General features: G+C 29.2%; 1 protein-coding gene across 9 annotated transcripts in view; it reads left to right on the top strand.

The window, feature by feature from the left end:
- Positions 1-2,660, top strand: part of rhea (Talin_middle and talin-RS domain-containing protein rhea) — a 99,038-nt gene extending 96,378 nt beyond the window's left edge. For all 9 annotated transcript variants that reach the window (XM_074124486.1, XM_074124483.1, XM_074124481.1 and 6 more), the window contains one exon: positions 736-2,660. In XM_074124486.1, coding sequence (XP_073980587.1) covers positions 736-2,650 — 1,915 coding nt within the window. In that variant the 3' untranslated portion in view covers positions 2,651-2,660. The remainder of the gene's footprint in view (positions 1-735) is intronic.
- The last annotated feature ends 11,049 nt before the right edge of the window (positions 2,661-13,709 follow it).

Genomic DNA, 13,709 nt, shown 5'->3' with positions numbered 1-13,709 from the left:
AAACACCAAAAAATGGACCATTCAGAACGTCAGTCATGTAAATTTAGCTTTAGAATATCAGATAATAATAAGTACCGTATGTTTTTTTTTAATGCAAAACTGGACTATTTGAATTTCTAGGGGATAAAGGAAATCCTAGTTTAGGGGAGACTAGCGGCAAAGCGTGCATTCTCACTAAAAAGCGTAGGATGGAGTTACTCTGAGACTTTTATGTACGCAACATTGACGATAAATCACTATTAATTTGTAAACTAATCAATAATTTCATTAGAATAAAAACACCGAAACCATAGAAACAAAAAATTAAACTTGTAAGTGCTTTAGAAAAAGTGGCTGATGAAGATTTGTTCTATTTTATGTTTCTGTTTTTGGTAAGTGTGTTTTTTATTAGTATCTGGGGCTTAAGTTACGACTATCTAATTAATATTGCCTAGCATATAATAAGGCGTTAAAAATCCCTCTCTTCCTTGACTTTAAATACAAAATAAATGTCTCTTGGAGTTTTATGATATTTGTCGACTACCCAATATTCTAAAGTGCTCAGAGTGAGGCCTTCAAGACCAATAAACAACTGCGCTTTCTTGGAAGCGTATAGTTTGTTTGAGAAGTTTAAAGAATTATTTTCCTAACCGATTAGGAACTTTGTGAAAGATGATGACGTCCATTTTATTTGTAGGTTTGCAGGTCTATATTTAATTAATTTTTTTCTGCTTAAATAAATTTTAATATTTTCAGGTTAGTTAAGTATCATGAGTCAGCTTACATTAACAAACCCGTATTAAAAAGCAGGAAATTCGAGACTCAATCACAACATAAAAACATCAAGAATAAAGATCTTGATATAACTGGCTTAATGGATGAAACGGTTTCTTATGACGAAAGGAAACAAGAAATATATTCACCTTCAAGATTCTCCTACGGTTTAAATCTGCAGCCAAAATTATACGATTCATTGAAAAGTGATGACTCTTCTGCAAGAAACTCTTCAAATATCGCGTTTTACGAGGATATAGGAAACAGTTTAGGAAAAGACTTGCATGTCAAATTAGCAGACTTAATAACTGCTGCTCAAATGTTTGAAAACAATCGAAACAATCCTGTGGGGAATTGTTCTGAATGTTTGTGCAAACCGTTAGGTCAGAACTCATCTGATTTTAGCAGATGTTGTTGTTCCAAAGAGATGCAACAAAAATGTGAAGGCGTAGACTTATCTTACTTGATACCTATACCTGGCGATACTACCACAGCAAAAACTAAAAGTCATTCCAAAAATAAAGAAGAAAAATTGACTACACCATCAGTCACTTCAAGTATGAGCGTAAAGACAGCAGCTGCAAAATTGTTGAAAGCGGATTCGGCTCGCAATGGTAGAGGCTACAGAAAAGTCGAAGAGAGTACGCTAGACGCATTAAGGAGATTTCAGTTGACTCACGGAATATTTGCACCTAATGCAGAAGAAGTAGAAAAGGCTGTTGAAAAAGCTAAGTTCCAGATAACGAATGTCCGAAGCAAACTGCCTCAGTTATTAAAACAATACAAACACAAGAATAACTGGCATAGAGACAATTTTTTTGATAATGGAAAGATAATGAAAGATGTAGGTGAACTGTATAAATTATTACCTCAGTTCAAAATTGAAAAAGTAACAAAGGAAAATAAGGCAGCCAGTAGTAGTGGTAGTAGTAGTATTCCTTATGTTTCGGATCTTGCTTTATTGCATCAGAATAATGCAGCCATTAAGAAACAACTAGAGATCATTCGGCAATATGATGTTTTATTAGCAAATATAAGAGCACAAACTCAACTAAAACTGATGGAGCTGGCTGATACGGAGGAGAAACAGCTTGTACAGCAAACTCGTTATAAGAGCGAACGACAACAAGCACTAGATGAATTAAAAAATATGGAAGAAGTATTGAAGCAAGAAGTAAAGCTGTCCCAGTCATTACCAGGAGCCTCTAATACTTTGAGTGAATATCTGGACAACTCGGTCGCAAACCGCAGTGAACTGGATGAGTTGAATGAGAATGTAGCAAAATATACTGGTCCCTACAAAGATGAATTTCATCAAGACGATGCCAAAAGAAACCATAGACTATTGCAATATCTAGAGATGTTGCTCCATCTGAACGACAATTCTGATACGAATTATAATGATGTAAACATTCTTCCAAAAGTAGAACAAGCAAATTTACTGGACGATAAGTTACCAGAGAAGTTTCTCCTTTGGAGAAAACCATTGGAAAGAGCCCTTCGAGATAATAAATATACTCCATCTAAGGATGAAGAAGATTATATATCAAGCAGGAATACTCGGAACAAGAGAAAATGTAATAGTATGAAACCTTCTGATATCTCCAAGAAAATAGTGGAAGACAGTTCATTGATATTGTCCACTGATTACAATAGGGCTTTCCATAATTTACAAAATGATCTGATGGAACTCAAAGAACAACTTCTTTCTCGAAAAAAAAACAAAGTAGAGCCTCATGACAATAACGTAATGGTTCAGATCAAGTTGTCCGTTGATGTTGCCAATACAACGGATTCAGGACGATCTTTTAGAAGAGGTATAACGTCCATTTCCGGTAGTAATAAACAAGGAAAAAATAAACAAATTTTTCAAAGTCCAAAGTTAAACAGTAAATAATATTATTAAATTATTGCTTTTCTATTAAATTAAATAACACTACAACAGTAGGCTACACTCTGTTGCATTTTAATAGATTTTTTTTTTTTTTAATTTTATTGGACAAGAGTTATCAATTTTAATTTCCATTTAAAGTACAACAGCCATACTTAATATTTTGCATATTTTAAAATATTTAATTTTATTTATTATAAGGTGTACTCGACTTCTTTTTTAATAAACAAGTTTTCTAATTGTTTGTTAATTATTTTTACAGGTTGTAATAATTTAATACAGTGAAATTTAGGCATTAGGTATGATTACAAATGTCACTAGATTGGCGAAAACTCATACTTTTTCACAGCATTCTAAAAAAAAAAATCTCTCAAGTTGGCATTTTTACTATGTATTATTTGTTGAATACGTATACATGTAGTAGTACCATTAAGTGGTAGTTAAGATATAAAACTTGTAACGTCTCTGTTTCCCTTAGACATTAAATGTGTAAGCACACTTCTCCGCTAGGAATAAAAGTTTCAATTTCAGATAAGCTATCTGCATATTACCTAAGATGTAAGTGCTAAAACTTCTACTGGCTAAACATCCTTATGGAATTAAAAAAATTAAACTCGTTGATGACTTTTGAACGTATATGAAGTAGGTAAGTTTAAATATTAACTATAAATTAGTCACAAGCTGTGTTCTCAATTCTACAGCAAAGTTATTGCTGAAACTGTTCTCATTCCTTCATATTTTTAAATTTAACAGGAAAAAAAATATATTGACAGAATTGCCGATCGTAGCGTAAATAAAAACAGTCAGGCAGTACAGTCAGAACAGAAGACACACCAACCTTAGATATAACAATGTAAACAGAATAATTGTTAATGGCATAAGCCCTGAAGATGTCCCAGTCCCTAGGTCGAAAGCTTGGCAATAATTTTTCTTGGATAAATCAGTTAGTCTCAATAAAAAAAATTTTTTACTTTGCAATCAGTGAAATGAAATAGGTAAGTTTAAATATTAACTATAAATTAGTCACAAGCTGTGTACTCAATTCTACAGCAAAGTAATTGCTGAAACTGTTCTCATTCCTTCATATTTTTAAATTTAACAGGAAAAAAAAGACAGAATTGCCGATCGTAGCATATCGTATTCACACAAAAATACATGGTGTAGCTACTTTTTAGTTTTTGTTTAAATGTTAATAATTACAACAGTTATTTAATAATGCATGTGCTTCAGTGCCTTTTTGCACACCAAATTTGGTAGCTGGACGCTAAGCCTAGCCTGAGTAGTAGGCAATTTCTTTATTTTTACTTTAATCTATATACATGTAGGAAAAAATTACTGGAAAAAAATCCACTGAAAGGTGGAAGTACCTAGAATGAAAGACTTAATAAACAGCACAACTCTTTCTAGTGAAACAGGTCAGGAATACTCAAAACCTTCATAATGCGACAGATAAAATCAGTAATAACAATTTATTTATACTAAGCTTCACATGGTTTTTAATGCAGAGCTTCTTCCATTATCAGTGCTTTCGTCCTGGCTCTTTCTTCCCTTCACTGGCTTCCTTTTATCCTGATGGCCCGTCTTTACATCCAGCAGCATATAACTTGAGGTATTGGCATCCATTTCTAATAAAAACTATCAATTTTTAAGATAATATCTATTTCAATGAATCTCTAATTGCTGGCTGCAGATGGTTTCACGTGTAATCATACAAATAAAATGTGTAACAGTAAGCTTAACCATGTAAGTAAACAAATCATTTGTACAGTAATGTGAAAAATGCACAGAATTGTTTTTTCGTTATTTTGTTTTTCTTGATTTCTTTTAAGCTAATTATTTTTCAGCATTTTTTCCAGTTAACTATCTTTTCAAAATGAATTAATTTATCCCATTCATTTTCTATAAAAATAACTGCTCGATGTAATGATCTCTTTGCTGCCTTGTGCTAACTCGTATTTAATTATTTTTAAGTTTTAGCAGATGTATTTTATTAAATTCTTATAGCATTATTGAATTTGATTTGATTCTATTATATTTTTATTAGTTTTTAGAAGGCATTCTCATGATTTACAGTTTATTTAAAATTTAGCTGAATAAGTTTTTTCCGACAAACCTCATCTATTAAAATCTTTATAATCATTCGTTTCATTCTTTTTGTCACATATGCACTTATTCGTATTTAGACATTATTTACTTTACAGATCCCAAGTGTGTAAATTATTCAAAGTACGTATCAAATGCAATAGTTTTTCTGGATATGTCTTTTCAAAAATGTCTCTTTGGGCCAATGTTTTTGATCACGAGCCAACTCATCGTCTTTGCTTTCAATTAATCTTCTTTCTACGACTCTTTCAGTTTTGTATAAAATGTACTTGGGTCGATGGAAGTGTCCTTTTTCTTGGAAGGACGAGCACCAAACAGGGAAATTTTGTAAAATTCTTTTAAAACTCTTAAAATCTGTCGAAAAAAGTAATAGAACGCCGTTCCAGTGCGTTGTCTGACAGAAAAAAGCGTTGGATACATTTTTCTTTTTGTGCTGCGTGTTGGCTAAAACCGTTAGAAATACACTTTCTATCACAAGGACCTTCTAAGACACAATAAGCCTCTTGTAGCTGCGGTAACGTGGGGCATGGGTCCCGTCCTGCTTTATAAACTTCTATCTTGGCATTACAGCCCATGATAGGCCCTTAACCTCCTTAATTTTCCAACTTAGGTTTAGAGACGTATTAAGGTTTTGCAGGGTTGGGTTGTCGGCTTCTACGCCCAACCCCCGATACAATGGAGGGCAAAAGGGTTTACTGTTTTTGCACCAAGGGATGGTAGCTCTTGGGTGTGCAGTATATATGCCTTTTTAGTTTTGTTATTAGATTATATTGATTACTTAATGTCAGATACTGTAAATTTGTTTAATTTAATTCGCACTGGACTTTAAAGTAATGATTAATCTTTAGTTCCACCTTTTCTTTTTTTTCATTCTTCCTAAATGGTCATTAGTTACGTTTGATTTCTTTCAGTAAATTATTCTGTATTAGTTCTGGTATTTTTTCTCCGTTATTTAATGTTCTTACTTATCCATTTTAGTATTAATTTTTTAGCTTATTACGTATTATTCTAAATCAATGCTTTATTGCTATGTGATTTTTATATTGTAATAATTTGTTTTTTCTCTCCAATTGATAATGTACCATTTCAAATTTATTAATCAATCTTATGTACTTACATACATTGCTGCTAAGTATTATTTAGTAAATTTTGATTTTCATATTAATGATACAAAAAATAATGTGATAGTTCGCATGTATTGGTTAATTTTATGTAATAGTCCACTTTACATTTAAAATTTATTCAATTTACTTATTTTTATTATTATTATTATTTTTTGTTACAATTATAAGTTAACTTTTAATTTTAAATATAATGAGAAAAAATTAGTCACCACTGTTATAACATTAAAAAAACCTACCACAACGGTCTGCCTTCCATCCTCAAGAAGTGTTGATACCGTAGTGAGTAATGAATCTTTTTCTAAAATTTTCCTAAATTAAATCAAGTGAACAGTATGTTTAAGAAAATAGAAAACTAATTGATAACTTTCAAATATAATATTACGAACTAATCAACAGCAAGATTAAGTTGAGGACACAATTGTAAGTAAAGCAAACATCAAAATTAAAGTACATCTTTCCAATTTTAATTTTTATCTGAAATTTTAGATTTTTAATGATGGAAATAATCTATTTTTTAAAATCTATAGCCTACCTAACCTTCCTTTTTGTCTATGTTTAGAGTTGATCTTGTAAATCATTAAAACCAAACAAACAAAAATAGTATTGCACAATACTAAAGGAAGCTTGTTATTTCAGTTATGCTCATATGGGAATAATCTGAACACTAAATGAAAACTCAATTTCCTACACTTGTATAAAATATATATGTTATAACTTTTATAACAATGAATTCCTAAACCTAATTCAATTTATCGTTCAATAGGTTCTGAACCGTGGATTTTATTGGAATACAAGTTACAGAAGGTGCCTAACTTTTTACTTGGAAGCGCAGAACAGCTTAAGATGATTTGTGATTTGAGTAACATGTAAGTTAACCTGAATTTTTCATAAACATAGAATGTACGGCTACAAAAAGAAGCTAATTTTTAATCGATATTTAATATGTGGACAAAAACATTTTGAAAAAAAAATGTAAGAAGTCATTTGGTCAAAAGTCAATAAATTTGTGTTAAATGCCACCTACAATTCTTGGTTTAGGAATGTTTTTCCGTGGGTTTGCGTAAGAAATTTTTAACCATAAAGTGTTCGTTGCATTAATAAAATTAGAGTGATCAACCAACTTTGGTTGTCACATTATAAATATTCCAGGATCAAGTGTGGTGTTATATGATATACCTTTCACCGGAAAGTTATTGTACTTCATGCAACGCTCAACAATTCCTTGTTTCACTTTCTTCTTAAGTGCACTGTTCTACCCAATCTAACGGAGAAATATACATATATATTGTGTATCCCTCTATACAGGGTGTCCCAAGGTCTATGGATTACGACTTTTTCTCGGAAACTAAGATAGCTAGCAAAAAACTAAAAAATACGTGTCCCCTTAGTTTTTAGATAAAAATACTATTTCTTAAATAAAAACCACACCTCCTCATTTGAAAAAATGAAGTTGGTGCCTGTATCTCGCTTCTGGAAGCACCGAAAAAAATTAAATTAAATTCTGATTTCAAACAAAAAACTAAGGGACACGTATTTTTTAGTTTTTTGCTAGCTATCTTAGTTTCCGGGAAAAAGTCGTTATCCATATACCTTGGGACACCCTGTATAACAAATAAAAATGAGTTAAAGAACTTTATAAATATTACTTCTATTATAACCCCAGATAAAATATATAGTTGATTATAGGAATAGCTTAATGCATAAATTGTGAAGCACGTGCGTTAGTATAATAGTGTTTTTTTATTCTTATTTCTATTAAAATAATATATTTTAGTAATTCAATATTCTCTGTGTTATTTTAATAATTATAAAGTAATTCTTTATAAAGCAATAAACTATTATTATTGGAATTTTTATGCAAAATAAAAGTTGAATCGTCTTTGATATTTTGCAGATAGTGAAACCGAAGATATTGAAACAGCTGCTAAAAAGAATTTGTCGCAAAAACAAATAATGAAATTATATGCAGCAATATTTATTATGTGGACAAAGTAACCAAGGTTACAAAAATTGCCGCTTAGAGCGCTCTACTGGCAAAATAAATAACTACTCTGCAATTATTAGTTTTTAGTTCTTCCGCTAGATCGCATGGGTTTGTAGGATTTACGTTTCTTATATTTCATACTAAACTTATTTGTTAACATTTTTATGTCACCTACTTATCGTAATTTTCAATCAAATGAATCTTATTATTAAATATTAAGGGTATTTTTTTGGAAATTTGTTTCATTTTTCTTTTCGTTTAATGAAAAGGTTCAAGTACTTAAAATGAATTAAATTACATATCAATGCTTTAGATTAATTGCAGTCAAATTTATTTAAATGTTTGAATAATAATACTTTATTTGATGTTATAGATGGTTATCTCTAGCTTCTTCATTTAAGATAAAACTCGGTAAGGATTTTATTTTAATTCCATTAAATATTGTTGGTTTTCAGAGTAAATACTGCTGACACGAGTACTGCCTGCAAAAATGTTCATCAGTGGAAGCCCAAGTGATAAAGACGTAAAACATCTATCCATTAAACAAATACAAGTTTTGTCAGGAATCAATTAATAAAACAAGTATGTAGTTAAAATATGTATGCAGTCTAATCAGGGCCGGATTTACCTATAGGCTAACTAGGCTTCAGCTTAGAGCCTCAGGATCAAGAGGGGCCTCATTCAAATTGTTAGCAAAATTAAAATTACGCTATTCTAAAACATAACATAATATTAACATTTAACATATTGATATATATAACAGTAGTGATGTATTTTATTATCTCTCATGTAATTTACAAACTTAAAAATGGGAGGTGAAAGGGCCTCCTCATAAGTGGAATAATCTAGGGCCCCTTTTCATCTAAATCCGGCCCTGAGACTGATGCATGCAGAGTTGGGCAAACTTCACGAAAGCAACGACTAAGTTAGCCGTTAGTAAAATTTTTTAGTGTTATTCATTAGCCTTAGTCGTGATTAGCAATTCATTTTCATAAACATAATTCCACAATATTAATGTTAGTAGATTGTGCATTATTTTATTTTTCTAATCAAATTAATTTTATTCATAAGGAATAAGTGTGTCATATTTCACTATCATTGAATGAAAAGATTTAGGTTTTTAGAAAAAATTCTTTAGTTTAATTTCAGTCTTCTTTATTTAATGTTAATAATATACATAAATTGTCCGGCAGACGGAACTTCCATGCCGCAGAATGTTTTTAATTTATTTAATTGTATTTACTTTCTTTTTATTACAAATAAAACATTATTATTATTATTATACATAAATTGTGATACATGTTTTTCTCTAGCTTCTTAATGCTAGGTGAAACTCCTTACAACATTGTAATTTTTATTACAGTAATGTTGATTTTCAGATGAATTATAGTGATACCAGAGCACTGCCTGCTCATCAATGGAAACCCAAGTGAAGAAGACGTAAAACATTAATCCAATGTGAATATATGAACAAACATTGGTTAGGAATCTTTAAAAAAAGGTATGTAATTAGTATACGTAATATGCATGTATTTGTCTTATAAAAAATTTGCGATTCATTATTTTGAATAACACTCATACAAATAATGTAACCTTCCTCACTCAGTCAGCAAGTGTATTGCGAGGTGAGGACATCGTTTAGTGGAAACACTTAATCTTTTAGATCCAAATTAAACTTATTTCTAGAAAATTGAATACATATTGGTTTAATTCGGTAGCTACATACTTGAACTTCTTGGTAAAAGATTTACTTTGAAAGAAAAAGCTCCTATTTCTGCAGTCTTACAAATGATTTGAATTTAGTTCGCACCTTTTGTAAGACTGCAGACAAATTATTAATGCAGCATTCTTGATGAATTCCAGAGCATTATTCTAAGGGCTTTTCAAATCCCTCGTGTTGTCTTGCAGCCCTGTAATGCTCAGCTTTAATATGAAATGAAACATATCTTTACATCCAGCAATACGTTGGTAAATATTGGTTCTCATCCATTCCATTCTGGAAAATGAAAAGTTAAGGAAATCTTCATAACACTTCACTTGTGGAAATGCTCTTCAGGTAATCTTATTCATTCTTTAAAAAGTCCAAAGTATTATATCATAAATTGAAACCTTTATTATGAAGATTAATCTTTCGTTTTGAATCGGGATAATTGATTCTTTCACTTTCGTAGAAGAAAGGTTGAAATAGAAGAAAACTTGTAATATTTGAACATTTTTGTTCTATTTTTTAGACATATGAACCTAATTAAGTAAAAAATAAAGTATTTTTTAGGATTTAAATCAAATTTATTGACTGAAAAAAATTGTAACAATAAATATTTAATAGGACATGTCAACTCCTTGTTTGTTTCTACCACGTTCATTTAGCTTATTATAAAATTGCATGTAGATTAGTCTTGTTCAAAGTTTTGGTAAACGTTTTGAACTATATTATTATTATTAATTTTATATTTTTGAGGTAGTTGAGAGCAGAATAGTTAAGTTTTCTTGAAAAAAAGTTTAGTTTAACAGAAAAATAGTGCGTTTGTAATATCATTAATTTTTTTCGTATAATTTAAATCTTTCTCGATGTATTTTCTGAATAAAAAAGTTGTTAATTTTTGTTGAAAAAAGGTTTTAATTTAACATTCAGCATCAAACGTACATTTAAATTTTGTATTTTTTTTTTCATAAAAAGTATTGAAAAATGAAAATATTAGCAGTTGGTTTGTTGGAATTTGCACTCAAATTTACGAAGTCAAAAATGATTCAAGCTTATTCATTCTTTAATTATTTTAGTTTTTAAATTTTTTCTAAACTCAGTATCCTTATTTTTTTTTTCTTTACAGCGATACAAAATTTCAGCTTTGCTTGTCCTTCAAAAATTTTTTGATTTTATATGGTCTATTGTGTTCTTTATAGTGACAAAGCCATTATTAATATAAGTTAAGTATAAAAAAATTAAATACGATTAATGACGTTTTGCATCTTAATGAATTACAGGGATATGAATTTGTGGACAATTCCAACTTAAAAAAAAAAGCTACAAAAACTGCTGTAAAGAGCGCTCTAGTGGCAATGTCATTAACTACCCAGCAAATATTAGTTCTCAGTTCATCCGCTAGATCGCATGGGTATGTATAATTTACAATTTCTTACAAAATACTTAATTATTTCCATTATGTCAGCATCTTTAAGTAACTTTGATATTTGCGCGAATTAAGTATTGAATTATAATGGGGTGAAAATAATTCAGTACATCGGAAGTATAAAACACTAAGTCCATTTTTTTTTTAATGTTTCTAATAGAAAATTATGATTTTTTGTAACACAACCATCTAATAACGTGCATCTATGTTACTTACTATGCTCCAAAGATTTAAGCAAAATAATTTCTGTGGGCTTATAAGTAAGAAGTAACCGCAAGAAATATCTTTCATTTGCTCTCCTGTAAAAAATTTAAAATGTGGCATAGTGTTGTGTACCTCCGAGTTACTGAATTGTAAACCTTTTTTTTGTTATCTGTTTTTGCATTAATTCAAACATGTAACTTAATATAAATAGAAGTTAGATTATTTAACTCAGTCAATTTAAATCTTAGTTAATAACCTTATCCCAATGAATTGTTGAATGCCTGTGGAATTTCGGTAATGCTTTTTGCTGAACACTTTCAAAGATAAGTTTAATTAAAATTAATTAATTTGATTGTATTTTACAATCAAATTGAGCTTATTGGTTAATAATAAGTGTACTTTTTGGAAATATATTTCATTTGCATTGAATGAAAATTATTATAGATGTTTATGGCATTCTTGATGAATTCCAGAGCATTATTCTAAGGGCTTTTCAAATCCCTCGTGTTGTCTTGCAGCCCTGTAATGCTCAGCTTTAATATGAAATGAAACATATCTTTACATCCAGCGATACGTTGGTAAATATTGGTTCTCATTGTTTCTTTATTGAAGATTAAAAATTGAAATATTAGCAGATTATGTATGTTGTATTTTCCACTCAAAGTTATGAAGTCAAAAGTGAATCAAGTTTAATCATTCTTTAATTATTTTAGTTTATAAATTGTTTCTTAAATCAATATCTTTATTTATTTTTTTTTTTTACAGCAATACGGAATGTCAGCTTTGCTTGTTCTTCAAGTAATTATTGATTTTATATGTTCTATTGTTTTCTTTATAGTGGCAAAGCCATTATTAATATAAGTTAAGTATAAAAAAATTAAATACAATTAATGACGTTTTGCATCTTAATGAATTACAGGGATATGAATTTGTGGACTATTCCAACTTTAAAAAAAAGCTACAAAAACTGCTGTAAAGAGCGCTCTAATGGCAAGATCGTTAACTACACAAGAATTATTAGTTCTCAGTTCTTCCACTAGATCGCATGGGTATGTAGAATTAGTTATTAATTTCTTACAAAATATTTAATTATTTCCATTATGTTGTCCTTTAAGAAACTTTGATATGTGCGCGAATTAAGTATTGAATTATTTAATTTAATTGTATATTTCAATCAAATTGAACTTATTGATTAATAATAACTGTACTTTTTGGAAATTTATTTCACTTTCATTGAATGAAAAGATTTGTTCTTTAAAAAATTAGGTAAATATACATATTAATACATTTAGGTTCAATTGGAGACACATTTATTTAATGTTTAAGAATAATATATTTTCAATTATTAGAGATGTTTATCTCTTGTTTTGTTTATTCAAGATTAAACTCAGTAATTTTGATTACATTAAATAATGTTGATTTTCAGAATGAATCCTGCCTTACTAGAGTACTGCCTGCAAAAGTGTTCGTCAGTGGAAGCCCAAGTGACAAAGACGTGAAACATCTCTCCATTAAACATATACAAGTTTTGTCAGGAATCAATTAATAAAACAAGTATGTAGTTATTATATGTTATATGCATGTTTATTTTTAGTCTAATGCATGCAGAGTTGGGCAGGAGAGCAACGACTAAGTAAGCAGTTGGCAAAATGTTTTAGTGTTAATCATAAGCCTTAGTCGTGATTAGCTTATAATTTTTTAATATTTTTTCATAAAAATAATTTCATAATAATATTAATGTTAGTAGATTATGTGTGTTATTTTATTTTTCTTAATTAATAAAAATTAATTTTATTCATAAGGAATAAGTGTGTTATATTATGGAAATATCATTCATTATGATTGAATGAAAAGGTTTAAGTTAAAAAAAAATCAATTCTTTAGTTAAATTACAATCTTGTTTATTTAATTTCAATAATATACAAAAATTGTGATACATGTTTTTCATTTTAAAAGATTTAGGTTTTCAAAAAAATCAATTCTTTATTTAGATGAATTCAATAATCAATCTAGATGAATTAGTCTTCTTTATTTAATTTTAAATTGTTTCTTAATTTCTAGAATTTGCACTTAAATTTACGAAGTTAAAAATGAATCAAGTTTAATCATTCTTTGATTATTTTAGTTTATAAATTGTTTCTTAAATCAATATCTTTTATTTTTTTTTCTTTACAGCAATACAAAATGTCAGCTTTGCTTGTTCTTCAAGTAATTATTGATTTTATATGTTCTATTGTTTTCTGTATAGCGGCAAAGCCATTATTAATATAAATTGTGTATAAAAAGAAATTACATACAATTAATGACGTTTTGCATCTTAATGAATTACAGTGATATGAATATGTGGACTATTCCAACTTAAAAAAAACAACAAAAACTGTTGTAAAGAGCGCTCTACTGGCAGTATCGTTAACTACCTAGCAATTATTAGTTCTTAGTTCCTCCGCTAGATCGCATGGGTATGTTAGTTTTTAATTTCTTACAAAATATTTAATTATTTCCATTACGATTAAGAAACTTTG

The sequence above is a fragment of the Rhodnius prolixus genome, unplaced genomic scaffold, assembly GCF_049639745.1.
Source record: "Rhodnius prolixus isolate KJV_2025 unplaced genomic scaffold, Rpr scaffold_3, whole genome shotgun sequence".
Classification (NCBI taxonomy): Eukaryota; Metazoa; Arthropoda; class Insecta; order Hemiptera; family Reduviidae; genus Rhodnius; species Rhodnius prolixus.
Note: the sequence above shows the minus strand (reverse complement) of the source record. Positions and strands in the feature narration are given on the sequence as shown.